Source organism: Platichthys flesus, chromosome 4, assembly GCF_949316205.1.
Source record: "Platichthys flesus chromosome 4, fPlaFle2.1, whole genome shotgun sequence".
NCBI classification, from domain to species: domain Eukaryota; kingdom Metazoa; phylum Chordata; class Actinopteri; order Pleuronectiformes; family Pleuronectidae; genus Platichthys; species Platichthys flesus.
In genome coordinates, this window is record NC_084948.1 from 2,416,420 (window position 1) to 2,430,833 (window position 14,414).

General features: G+C 41.6%; 1 protein-coding gene across 1 annotated transcript; it reads left to right on the forward strand.

The window, feature by feature from the left end:
* The first annotated feature begins 3,050 nt into the window (after window positions 1-3,050).
* Window positions 3,051-3,824, forward strand: LOC133952350 (nuclear apoptosis-inducing factor 1-like). Its single transcript, XM_062386760.1, has 2 exons — window positions 3,051-3,382; window positions 3,528-3,824. The coding sequence occupies exons 1-2, from the start codon at window positions 3,058-3,060 to the stop codon at window positions 3,812-3,814; spliced, it is 612 nt and encodes a 203-aa protein (XP_062242744.1). The 5' UTR covers window positions 3,051-3,057; the 3' UTR covers window positions 3,815-3,824.
* Window positions 3,825-14,414: the final 10,590 nt, after the last annotated feature.

Sequence of the window (14,414 nt, forward strand, 5' to 3'; positions counted from 1 at the left end):
TGGATCCAATACAATCCTTGTATGTTCTGAACATGTTAAGAAATTGACAATAAAGCTACTTTAACTTTAACTTTTAACTTTGTAGCACTGGTAACCACAGAAGCGCTGAGCTCGTGCAGAATATAAAACAACAGGGTGGTTTGGTCTGTGGAACACAAAGGGCGCAGAGTGAGAGAGACACCTACAGCTGTTTCAGTTTCAGTCTTATAGGACAACAATATGGAGCGTAGAAATTATTAATACATATTTTCTCTTAAATCTAATCATGGCAATTTATGTTAAAAGTCAAGAACAAATGGTGGTCAGAGAATCTGTCGTTCCTGTAATGTGACATATTTCTGTAGGAAGCTGGGTATGTGGGTAGCATATGTGAGAGGGAATTGATCAAATTTATCACATTTGAGTGGATCGCTCAAAAGGCTACTCGGTTGAGTGAATATGGGTCCATGCAAAGCATTGGAGGACCTACACCTCCTTCGAGTTACTGCTTGTCAACGTAGACCGCCTACTATGCTATTTATCTGAAGGTCAGACCAAACTTTTATAATTCTGTTTTGAAGTAGTGCAACAGTATATACAAAACCTTCATGGAGAAAGCAGTATTTCAACAAGTCACACATGTACTCACAAGCTATAGAGCAGCTTATTAGTAATACAATTATTATTTTCATCTTCTGTTCAGCTGATATTTAATGAATTGAAATGTATACTTCTTGTTGCCCAGTTATTTTGGCATTACATTTACTTCACATCATAAAATATGAAAAAAAAGGTTTATGCCTGATAATACATGACAAATAAGACAAATAGAGGGATAGAAGGTCTAACACAATGTGTAACAGCCAATAAATGATAAGCTAACGGGTCGAACATCAATCAAGAGTACTTGGAGCAACGGTAAGCGCACTGACAGCACTGGTCTGGAAATGAATTTGGATCCACTCCTAGGTAATTAGTTTATTTGCATGAAGGAAGGGAGTTTCTTAAAACAGTCAGGGGTCGCTTGTGAAAATCTGGTGAACTTGACAGCAGGTTTAACTTCAGTGCCTTTGAGTACAGCATGCACTTCTGAGAGGCCACCTGCATTCCCTTAAAATAAATCTCCTAATGAGCATTTTTCACTGGCATTGGCATTTATTTACACGTCTTATCTCATGCAAGATGGTAACTGATGTTTTTTTTTCTGCTTAAATCTGGATTATCATGATATTTTGTTACTTTCCCTCCCAAGAAATGTTCTCTTAATATTGTGAACAGGTTTACAACTCAACACGCTAATTTATAAAAGTGGCTCGATCATATTACTGTCAAACTTCGTAAATACTAAGTGATGATATTCTAGTTGTGTTGGATTGTGCAGTTGTGATAAACTCCTTACATTAGAAGTTAGGCTGGCCATACACTGTGTGAGTTAAGAATTGTTATTTGTGTTCCTTTAGGAGCAATGGAAAGCCAAAGCTCACGAATGGTGTGCTCAGTCAAATAAAAAAGTCTACGTTTGTTTGCTCACAAGGGAGAAACATGTTTCTTTGATAATTTGTCATTCTGTGCGCCGAAACTTCCTGAAAACATTAAAACGGTAGTGGCTTGGAACACATCGATATTTTAGTTTTGCAAAAAGAAGACTCCAACTTTACTACCTTCAAGGCCACTATAATATAAACTGATTACTACCTAGACATCGATTACTATACTGTGAGAACCCCTTTCTCCCACTTTCATTTATTTCTTGCTGTGCAATTCATTCCAGCCATAAATTAAATGTCCTACTATTGTGTTTTGTCAATAAGTGCAGATGCAAAGAGGGAGAAAGTGTTGAAATTGGGGAATTGACTTGTGTGTTAACCGTGCGAAATCCTAAAGAGGGCCAACCAAAATATCTATGCAGTTTGTTTGGCCTGTGGTGATGCTGGTTGCACTTTTCTTTTTGAAACTGTAAGAGTGACCTTAGGAAATAAAGACTGGCTGCTGGTCCACAGAACCCTCAAATAAGAACCTACTGGTAGTTTAACACTTTAAGCATGTATCCAAATCACACTAAACTCCAAGCTGCACCTCACTGGACTAACACAGAAGTGTGAAGGCAATACGATGAACAGTACTTGAGATAGGAGTTTGAAGAGAGACCGAAACAGACAGAGATTTCTTTATTTAGTAGATATACGTAGAAGTGGAAATATATAGGCAATACTAATTGATCTATGACAATTGCAGTTAATGCAATCATTGAAACCTTATTCTCATAATCATTTGTGTCCAAGATGTTGGGTTCTTCCCTGTACATGTGAGTATAAAAACAAATGACTCCTAGAAATAATTCAAAATATACGGGTAAGACAAATTATGTTTCGCTCTCTTCAAAAGTTCCACAGTAAATTTAAGTCATTTTGATTTCCCAGGAAAAAATACGTACTGTAAAATTCGCCAGCCAATGTTTTCTTCCCATGATGCTTTGCATTTCTACAGCAACGTGCTGTATACTGATCTAAAGTAGGCATTTGTTGATTATACAGTAAAAATCCTGTAAAAAGCACAGCAACTTGTTGGGAAACGTCTTCCTTTGCTGTATTGTGAAGATTGTCACTGTACTAGTACTGTACTGTAACTTTTTAACCTGTGTTGGTTCTGGATCGTCCACCAGCCCAATCATCCCTGCCACATTCAAATGTTTGGATATTTCCTGTTTGTCAGCACATTATCTAAACTGGACCTGGGGCCTCATGTACTAAGACTTGCGTGGATTTCATACTGAAACTTGGCGTACGCCAAAACCCAGAAACTGTCTTCCGCACAAATAAATTCAGATGTATCAAAGTGTGCGAACGCATGGATCCAAGCACGTTTCTTTTGTACATCTCAATCAACGTGGAATTGAGCGCACATGCCGACGTGCCAAACTCCTCCCTGTCCACGCCCTCATGTACATATGCAATTTCATTTAAATAGGCCCCTGGACCTGAGATTCACCTCTTAATCCGATCACCTGGCACCATGAACAGAGTTAAAAAACGCAACTTCACGGAGACCGAGCTCGAGATTTTGCTCCACGAGGTAGAAATGCGCAAGCATATGTTATTTGGTACCCTGTCAACAGGGATAAATGCTAAACAAAAGACAAATGAGTGGGAGCGTGTTTGCGAGGCCGTCAATGCAGTGGGGTCTCAGCAGCGCACACACTCTGAAATTAAAAAAAAGTGGTCAGACCTCAAGGTGGAGGTGAAGCGGAGGGTTTCTGCCCACCGCCGAAGCGTGACCGCAACAGGTGGGGGGATGGGAGTGGGGGAACTCTCCCCCTTCGATTTGAGAGTGGCCGCTTTGATCGGTGACACAGCTCTCACCGGAGTGGTGGGAGCCCATGAAGGGGACACCGATCATCCCCAAGGTAAATATGCTGAATTCATAAATGCTGTAATTATACTGGTCATACAATTGGCTGCTTACAGTACACATAAGTCGTGCGTAAAGATGCCAGGATATTAAAGACTTTGACTTGTGTTTATTAACTTAAATTTTTTATTTTTGAATAGACAAGCAAGGAGAGGGCACGGATTGCTCCGTCGGCCCCGGCGTCTCCTCCGTCGGCCCCGGCGTCTCCAGCGTCACCGCTGACTCCGGTTTCTCCACCGGCTCCGCTGCACGCGGCACCTCCAATTCATCTGCCAACCACCCGACCGGCCGTGTCCTCAACCGAGCTGTGCTGGAGTCACAGGCAGAAATCGTCAGAGCCATCGGTGGCATTAATGATCGCCTTGATCGGCTTATAAATGTACTCGGTGACATAAGCGCGTCAATAAATACACTTGTGTCAAAGTAAATTCTGTCCTTGCCTCTTTACATGCTTGAAATCACATTCTGCCGGGCCCGTATGGCTCCTCGGGGTGGGTTGCAGTTGACGGGTCCGGCATCCGGTTCCTCCAGTGGGGGGTTGTGCTGCTCTGGCAGTGGTATGCCATGGCGGTGTGCCACATTGTGGAGGACGCCACAGGCCATCACAATGTGGCACACCTTCTCAGGTCTGTAGAGTAGCATCCCCCCCGACCTGTCCAGGCAATTTTCTTCATCCATTGCGCATGCTTTTATAGCCACCCATATAATTGCAAGGTGTGTTAATTGTTCATTAGTGTGTCTCTGATTTGCAAATCACTCTGATGAGTCATTGTTTTCACCTTTTTTCCCAGTTTCCCAGCGTCACCTCTAAGTGTCGCCAAAGGAACAATAGCTGTAGAAACGTGCGTACGACAGCTCTGGAGCTGGCGTGGGGACCGCACATTTTTACGGTCATTTCACGTTTTGTACATCTGAACGTGAGCGTGGAAAAGGACGTACGCCACGTTTTTCTGCGTACGCAACCTTAGTACATGAGGCCCCTGGACTCTAGAAAAACAAAACAACTTTTATGTTGAACCCTTTAAAATCCAACTCTTAACTCAAAACCTTACAATAGTTTCTCTTTAATGCGGTGAGGTTTTCTGTCCATAAACCAGAGAACAATGGCCTCTTCGCATTTAAGTCTAAGCCACTTAATGGATTTAATGATCACACTTTATAGTTCATATTTCCTTTTTAATCTTTTTTCTCATATCACTCTTAAATATCTAAAGTACCCTTTCTTCATTTCTGGTAAAGAGAGAACATCGTGTGATTATGTCTTGTCGAAGCTTTTTTAAATTTAGAATTACAAGAGCAGAGTTCTCCAACCAAACTAGGTCCCTGGTAATGGTTGTACCTGCTTATGCAACAGCCCACATGAGTCAGATCCACATCTATTGAAGCAGTGGAAAGAATGCAGCTTTTCTAAACAGGAGCTCTAAGCAATTTAGATGTGTTCCACTCCGGTTTCCCATCCCTATGCTGTGGGAGTTTAATCTCATTCCAACTGACATATCCCCAGGCACGGGTTTAAAAAAAAAAAAAAGAAAAAAACGGAAACAAAAAAAGTAGGACAGATTGAATATTTTTTTTTCCTGTTGAAGAGCACCAGGATATTTGGGTATCTATTTCTCCTTTCCTGTCTGTCAGTCGCTGTCCCTGTCTCTCAGACCATTTTTACAGAGATTATTTTATCTTATTTGCTGGGGTCTGGCCGTGCTGGCCATGGGGCTGACAGGCTTTTATGGACTAATCCCCCACAAAGCCAGTAATAACCTGTCAGTTCATCCCTAGCCAACCCTCTCACCCCCACCCTACTACCCCACATCCAAGTGTGCTAACCAACCACGAAGATACCAGAATGCAGCAGAAAGGCGGCAGGGCCGAGAGAGGGAGCTGTGTGTGTGTGTGTGTTAGAAGAAGGTTAATGCCAGGCTTGAGGCACAGGGCCACGGATCCTAACTGAACCATGAACCTATTTTTTCCCCCCGGAAATGGACAGATATCTTTCGACAATGAACCATGACGGCAGGGAGCGAGTCTTCAAAGAGGATGCTGTCTGATATACGTTTTCTCCAATTTGGAGAGATGATAAGAACTCATGGGAGGGTAAGAGAAGGCTGAGTCACAGCAGCTATTAGGTTCTGAGTTTTTTACTTAGGACCACAATTAACATCTTAAATGAACAGTATAAGAGAAAGACCATCTTAAAAAACATGTAATCTATTTAACATTATATAATTTTACACTTCACCAAATCCCTCTTTTGTCTCTGATTATGACATCAAACAATTTTCCTATCATGAATAATTCTGGTGTGAGGGGTTTTGACTGATACCAGTGTGTTTTTTGTTTTCTGTTTTTCTTTCAACTTTTAGAATTTACTGTATTACATCTCTGCAAAAACAATTTCAGCTGATAGAAACGTTTTGAAAAGTAATATTTTAACCATCAGCAAAGTCGCTGTAGTGATGAGACTGTTTTGATCCCGCTCAAAATGACAGATTAGATATTAATCCTGGTTGCGTTATGAAATGCCATTCATATGTCCAATGCGACATGATGATATTGCCTGAGCTGCCTGCAAATAAGAAAGATGCACTGTGAAAAGTCAAATATATACCACTTTTAGTTCAATGGATTAACGTGTGGATTAGCGTTCGCTGCACATTTCTTGTATATTTTTCCGAATAGGCTTAACTGTCAGGATTACATTTTCGGTTGAACCTCGTTCTGTCAGAAAAACAAAACAAATCAATAAAGCTTGTTTGCCCATCTGAGGCTGCCGTGCGTGCATGCTTTCATCTCATCCCTGCCTTGTGTTTCTGCCATACCTTCCCTGTTGGTTATTTTTAACCTCCCCTTCCCTTGGTCTCATTTGGGCCAGATGGAGTTTGCCCTGGAGCATGTGTTTGGGGCAAAGCTGCAGTCCTGGTTCGCCTCTCTCACTAGTGGAATGAGGCCTGTCAGAAGGCATCAGGGTGACTCATCTCAGGAGGATGTGCTAACACATCATTGCCCCAGACTTTTCTGCGAGGGTTGATCGTCCATGAACAATGCAGCTCCAGTCACAAGCTCACACTTGGCCAATTCATCATCTAACCTTCGACGTGAGGCAGGAATGCAGGGAGTGGGAGCAGAATAAGTTTTAATTCATGAATAGAGAAAGGACTGGTTTCTATTTGCCTGACAGGGATTGACAGCAGCATTCAATTTGGACTGAGTTTTTTTGCATTTGTTGCAACTGCACTGCTTAACTTTTAAATACTCATCCTCATAATGTTAAATTCCATGTATTACGGTAATAACGGATCTTAGAACTGTACAGTGTCTATAAGAGTTGAAATTGGGACTTTCAAACAGATATAAATGTGACTTGAACAGATCTAATGAACTCTTACATAGGTTAGATAGATGTCTGTATACAGTCCTAGCTCAGCTTTTAGATTTTTGTGTGAAGCTTACTCTTGAGATTAGGTTCAACCCTCTGAATTCTTTGCTCCAGAACACGATTAGTTAGCTGGTTAGGTTTAAACATCTAGGTGAGGTGGCTAGGGTCAGAATTATCGGTTGGTCCAGTCATATGACCATGAAAAGCTATTTATGGTTGTCCGGAAGGGGATTTCACACTTCTGATTTCTAGGTTCTTTGTTTGTTTCAGACCAAGGGGGTTAGGGTTAGGCGTTATGGTTGAGTTGTTAGGGTAAGGCCTGATGTCGGGGTTATCTACAAAAGATACCAAGCAAAAAAAACATTGTAGTTAAGCACTTTCTTAAGGTAAGCAGGCCTCTGTCACCATGGTTACAGTTATACACACATGCTATAAGTTTTGGAACAGTCATGGATAAACTAAACAATGCTGAAGAAGTTTCAAACAAAAAATGAAAATTGGCTTGTAAAGTGTTTAGTCAACCAATCCATCCATCCATCCAACCATCCATCCATTCAAGCCACCTATGGACTTGTTGTTTTACAAGAAGCAATGTTGATTTGTAAAGTAAAAGACATCCTAACAAAGAAATTAGTTTTCTTTGTTTAAGGTCATGTGTGTGATGCTATTCTTCAGAGAATTGCTTGTATATGTGGTGTTTGGATTTCATTGTTCTAGCATGCATTTGTTGTTATTTTTGCCCAGAGTGCAATAACTGATATATATTTATCTTGTCTCTCTCTTTCTGGAACAATAACATATATTGAGAAAGTTCTCATGCCGCACCTATGACGTCAATAGATGTTGTTTAGGGTTTAAGTATAAGATGATGCTCAGAAGTAACTCTTGGTTTGAAATTGTGTCGAATTTGCTAAATTCTTGAGAAATTTTTTTATTTGTTATTTATCTACTAATATTAATCATTAATCAGTTGTTCAAAGAACAAAATATGAATACATTTATGTTTTCCAGCTGTGATCCAACAAAAACCCACAGCATTGTGGGTTTAGAATGTTGCGGGCATTTCCCCTGTTTGCACCATTGTTTAGATATCGAAATTCATATTTAGCCCCAGATGAAACAACTATTGCTTTGAGACAAATATAATTATTTTGAGGAATCATGCTGCACCACACCACGCCTTGGAGACATGTTCATGTAATGGAGTGATTATTCTGAAATAATCAGCAGCAAGGCTTGCATATGAAATCCATCGCCTTGAGGCGCATATCAAAAATTCAGATCTCAACGTATTGTATTTATTTTTTATTATTTAATTAGATTTTTTTTTTTTTAAATGTCAGAAACTGAAAGGTGGGTTTGTGCTAAAAAAGTCATATTGCTTCAGAAAAGAGTCATACCTAAACAAGTCAACGCATATGATTAATGCAGATGTCCATAGAGGTCCACAGGCGCACAGACAGAGACATCATGTCGCTGAACAAGCTCAAAGGCAACAATGTGTGTCCTCGGGGCAGGGTGATTCAGTTGAGATGCACTTAGGGCAAAATGTGGTTCCACTTCCTCCCATTGCATTGTTAACTCCTTCCCTAGAGAGCAGTTATGGTGTTTTATGTTGTCGTACTGCGCATCACTGACAAAGATCATGTTCTCTCAATATCTCTATACTTTCAAAGCAAGACAGCGCCACAGAGGAGTAAACAGGACAGTGTATTACAGAGTTTCATAAAAAGGGTTTGGACATTTTTATTATGCTCTAAAACAGGTTTTTTGCTTATAAATGTTATTCTGATAGATTGTAAGTGTGTTACTCTCTTAAAATTGTACACGTTTTTAACATTTTCGGGTTAGTATTCTTGAAGCACTGAGTTAGTCATTGGTCTTTAAACTAAGATCAATTTGATTGCAGTTAAATGCAAAACATATAGCTGAGCAGAATGAAATGACTGGTTTGTGCTTGCGTGTGTGTGTGTGTAATGGTTAAGATCTGGCATAAATTAGACATGGTTAAGGTTAGGGATAAGGTTATGGTTAGACTGTCCATGAAACGAAGTCAATGCGAAGTCCTAATATGGTCAGCTGTGCAAACCTGTATGTGTACAAACACATTTTTCACCTTTGACAAAGTAACAGTATAGCATAGGGATGATGAGGGCTTCTCCTGTCAGGTACAGCTGCACATTTAGCCATTAGTAGGAAGCAGAGAGGAGCTTGTACAGAAGAAGCAAATCTTTGTCTTCCAGACGTAGTTGAGAACATACATTTTTAATGATGAGTATATTCGAGCAGTGAGCAACTGAGCAAACTTGTTATCTGTATCTGTAATGCATTCATGTTTGAAATGGTAAACATTATATGCATCAGCTGTATGTATCTTACTCTATCCAGGTCAGTTGTCTTTATTCAGATAGATAGATAGATAGATAGATAGATAGATAGATAGATAGATAGATAGATAGATAGATAGATAGACTTAAGGGAGGTAGAGGATGTAAGGAGGTGGATACAAAAATTAGTAAACAACCTGTGATAGATTTAGGATAAATGACTAAAAACTGCTACACTTGATTGGAGCCGCTCTCCCCTGAGTAAAAATATTGGATATGTCACCCTTCATTTTTTTTAGCCCAGAGCATTGCGAGCACTTGACCTTAGTCTTCACTCACCAAGGAACTGATTTATAAAGCAGGCTAACCAGCCTGATGGAACAGGATCCCGCACCGCTCCACACGTCTGTCTCTCTCATTAGAGCCATGATTGGCTCGGACATCCCTGGAGATGGCCACATTAGGGACCAAAATACCAACGGTCCCCTGACTCTGAGATGACAGCAAGTTGCCGGAGTTTATAATCTAGCGGTGATCGCAACCAATCTAATGAATCAAATCACCGTCATTCACTCTCCTCTAAGTCCATCCCTTATGGCATTCACTGTCTGCTGTGCCCTCAAGCTGAGGGAGATGAAGAGAGACGGGCAGGCACACAAATCTCGTTTTTGAGAAGTTAGTGAGAGATAGAAAGAGAAAGTACCCTATTTCTTCGAGGGTGGATGGTAAGAGAGCGAGACAATCCTCTTACTTCACTCATAGCCCTCTGTGGTGCAAATCTACGGACTCTCATACACGTTATAAAAACATGTGACGTGCCATTAAGGCCTTTCTTCACATATAACTCAAATTGCTGGATCTCTTAGAACATCCTCTGTGTTTTGACAAGTGGGGCCAGCTGTACGCAGATGTCTGTTGAAGCATGCCGGGTAATTGGAAAGTCTGTATTCCATAAAGGACCTATTAGTTCCAGTGATGGTGATTGGCTGTGGTTTGAGGTGCCTCCCCGTTGCTCTCGCTGACCCACATCCAAAGGTTAGTTATTGACTCTAATACGCCTCCATTATCCCACTCATTAACCTCACGACGGCCTGCTGGGACTTTGAGGATGTGTTTGTGGCAGAGAGGGAGACACAGGCCACGAAGGAAGCTGCTGTCACTGGGTGGACAGTGGTCAGGGGGCTGGGGGAGCTGCAGCTAGGCAGTCTGCCATTGATCTATGTGGATTAGGAGGCCCCTGTCTGTGGGTGCATCTTCCTCAGTTGACAGATTATTAGAAGCTTTGCTGGGATTTGGGGCTTGAAAAGACTCCCTGCACAATAACTTTGTATGGCAGAGATATATCTAATAAGATACCAATAAGCTCAGAGAGAGAGAGAGAAAGAAGGAGAGAGAAAGAAAGGGTTTTTGGAAAGCTTCCGGCAATGAGAGGCAATCTCATTTCTTTCTTCCCCTTCTTGTTTTTTCTTCCATCATTCCCACACTACAATTCTCCTCTAATTCTGGAATTGCACAAGAGGGATTTACAAAACAGATTGACCGCGTTTATTAGTTCAGTATAACATTATACATGCATAGGCTTTGGAGGCGGGCTGAGGCTTTCCGCTGTATATTGTTATGTTGGCTGTACAGGGACTGTAAACGGGCGGAACACTGACCTCGGATTTATCTCATCAGGGCTGATGGGAGAGACAAACCATCACGTCCAAACTGCACCCACACTACATCCAATCCTCAGTCTGCACTCAGAGCACACGGTGTCGGCCAAATACAGCAGAAGGAGATGAGAATTCGGTGCCAGGCATGACTTAGTACGTAATTAAGGCCCTGGCTCAGGAATGGCAAATCAACTTGCTTTATTTCCCAAAGGAGTTATGACGAGAAGTAAGGAACAGATAAAGGCAACCAAGGTACTCGTGTGCAAGCTCATTGGTGTGAGATTTTTATAAATAAAAAAAATGTAAAAACGCAGAATGACATTGTGCAGCATGCAGTCAAAGACTTCCGAAAGTTTGGTGGCTGAAGTTACTTTGGAATCGATGGCAGAATGGGTAGGATTGGGGACCAAGGACCTGAAGCCTTTGAGCTATGGTTCGACAAGTCAAAATACTCTGGTCAAAACACAGTCGCCCTTTGGAGATGCTGTGCTTTTTCAGGGAACGCTGTGTAAAGAATTCTCTCTTCCACTTTTTTTCCTCCCGCTCTTCACCCTCTCTCTTTCCTCATCAGACTTCAGCCTCCACTGATAATGCCCTGAAGGAGAGCCTGTGTGGGTTGCATACCAAGCAGCGTAAGGCAGCCTTAAAAGCGAGCGTCCAACGAAGTCGAGAGGGGTATCAAACACGCTGCTGAATATGCATATATAAATGACCTGTTCAGTAATCATGAACAACCACACAGCAGCATTTCTGGGGGCTGTTTTTTCACACAGCTGGGCCACAGCCCCATTAGACCCACAAACATGTCTTTCAAATCAGTGGTTTGGAGGCTTTTCTGTCCACATGCAGAGTAAACTCCAGTAAACTCAGACTGTGTTCCGTGAGCAAAATGCTTTGATTCCTTTGCGGGCTCGAGGAAGAGTTTGTTTCTTCAAAGGGTCACCAACTATGATTACAACTTATTATTCAGCCTGTGCTCCAGTTCAGTGCCTTTAGCATTTTAGCATGCAAGGTTTGATTAATTGCCGAGTTGTTGGGTGAGCAATGAGGTTGAAAAAGTGTTTCTCTATGATAATACTGTGTTTTTGTCAACTGTGCTTAATGAAAGCAGATTTTTTTCAGATGATATAGCACAATGAAATACTCTACATAGCATGGATATGTGTATTTGCAGTTTTAGTGCTTGTCAAAATGCTCAAAAGGGATAGTGGATGAACGCGTTGATCTCACATAACTGACACAGAAATGATAAGCACTTATTTCCTCTGTAATTGAGACTCCAGTCTGCTTCTTTAATGATTGACATGTATGGAATAAGACTTCTCTCTGTGCCACAAGGTATCAAACCACCTGCCGATTCGACTGCGGCCTCACACTAAAATAGCTGTGTGCCGTCCCTGGGGTCTCGGCATGTGCTTTGTTGTAGCGGATCTCATCTTAAGAATGTGAGAAATCAGTGCGAAAGCTCCTTGTTTTTTCTGTCAACACCACATCCTTTCACTTCTATCTTTCTTTGATTTATTTATTTTTGCCATTGCAAGGTTTCCCTATCACCTTAATAAGTCTGCTTCTGACTTCTTGAGATAAGAGCATTCCTTATATTTGACACAATATACAAATGTCAAGGCCCTTTATAAAACTAGCTAAACAGAATTGCAGGACTTTGTGATTATATGCGCTTCTTTTAATACTTAAAGAAGTATTAAAAGAAGCGCTTTTTAATATCTGTGCCTCAAAATCAATGATGATGTTATCTGCGGGTGATGAGTCACACAGTGTAAAAAATAAAACAGGAGAAGATTAACTATTTATCAATTAGGCTTAACACTTTTTTCCTTTGGTGCTGACACCTGCCAAGGGCATATGGGGGGCAGTGTATTCTAATTTTTGTGTTGATTATTGATTGAGTCTATGAGAGGGGGGACGAAGGCCACTTTCTCACAGACACCCCATTCATCGGCTGTTAATGTCGGTCACAGCAACAGCTGTGTAAAGCTCTCTCCTTTGACTGACCACAGACCCTTCAGGCCTTCTGGAGATGACGCACCAGCACTCTCCAAACACCCTGTTCTGTGGCAGACTTTGTCAGCATCTTCGCGTGCTCTCACTTTCATCCACTCCCCATGTGGCTGACACTCCTCCTGCCAATGCTGACAGTCAGGCCCGAGCAACGAGAGACCCTGATAGATTCTTTGCTTTTTCTCTCTCTCTGTGTCTCGCTCTTTCTCTCTCTGGGTTTTGCTGTTTTTAAAACCCAGCATTCTGTTTACTGTGGGATTACTTGCTTTTGTATGTTTCAAATTTGACAGCTGCTTCATTCAGCTCCCCAGTGTGGAGGCTGCACGATAAGGCCGATATGGGTTTCTAATCTTTTCCCTGCCTAAATCCTTTCCAAATCTTCTAGTTCTTTCTCGCTTCCCATCATTCCTTGCTGTAAGATTAAAGCATTTTCCAGCACAACTTTTGGCTTTTGGCGCAGAGCTGCTGAAACACTCTGGTAGGACTGCTAATGAAGGGAGCTGCTTCTTTGACAGCTGTTGCATCTGACGCAAAGGTTCCTGTATAAAGGCCGCAATCAAACAACCTCCACAGCAGTCTCCCTGTACGTGGGCGTGTGCAGTGCGCATTGACTGCATGCTAAAAATAATTGGGTGACTCGTAAATATCACTCACAGAGGCAAAGTTTGATCTCTTTGGGAAAGAGTTTTATGGAGAATTTTTGGGAGGATATATCTTATTGAGATATAGCTGAGGAGTTAAAATCTACTGACAAAGAAAGAAAAAAAGAAAGGTAATGTGTCTTAATGGGCGTTTTTATTGCTTGGGGCCCCTCCTGAGCAAAATTCATTCAGAGATTGTAACAGCTGATTAATTCAGTATAGAACCTGCAGCTTGCCTGTTGTGATTCCTCTGAGGGCCCTCAAAGCCTTGCACAGCACAACAGCCAATCTCCTGCCTAGAACTTCCATTTAGGCAGAGCTTCAGGGAAAACGATCCGATTAATATTGGTACAGTGGCAGCATTTAGCAAGTACACATCTGTCACAACTTTTACCAACTATGCCTAATGTCGGATTCTTTAGGGCATTAGCCACTCTGCTGGTTTTGCTTTCAAAGCATTATTTTTCCTTTGTGAAGAGTAACAGACGTGACGTTTTCCGTGAAATCCACTGTTGATATGTTTTTCCTTCGTGTATTTCACTACCTACAGATTATAAAAAGTAAAAAAATGCCACTTTGGCATTTTGTATTGATTTATTACAGGCCACGTCCCTCCGTATGCATGGAAAAGTTTTTATAGGAGCTACACATTGTTGCGTCACCCTTCCAATTATAGCTTCATCTCTGGTTTGGCTGCTGTCACACCTCTGTTGTTTGCTCAGGTTTGTGGAGTCTAATCTCCCACAACAGCTATGCTCATTGTGTAATTTGTCAACACATCCTATGGCTGCGTCGCTGGAGCACTTGAAACCTGTTGAGACACCTTCAAAAACATGGGCAAACACTCAGTCACAACAGATAATAGACGTTACCGAGCGAGGGCCTTTCACGAGTGGGAGATTCACAAGCCCAAACCCAAGGCTAACTCTGCTTTGATGTGAAATGAAGAAATCGATTGATATCAAAGGAAAACTGTGGCCTCTATCAAAGGATTGTGAGGACCAGAGCT

Excerpts from the sequence above, each read along its gene's own strand:
- LOC133952350 (XM_062386760.1), top strand. The coding sequence starts at position 3,058 with ATGCGCAAGCATATGTTATTTGGTACCCTGTCAACAGGGATAAATGCT. Across the intron at positions 3,383-3,527 it reads GGACACCGATCATCCCCAAG|ACAAGCAAGGAGAGGGCACG; the intron begins GTAAATATGCTG and ends ATTTTTGAATAG.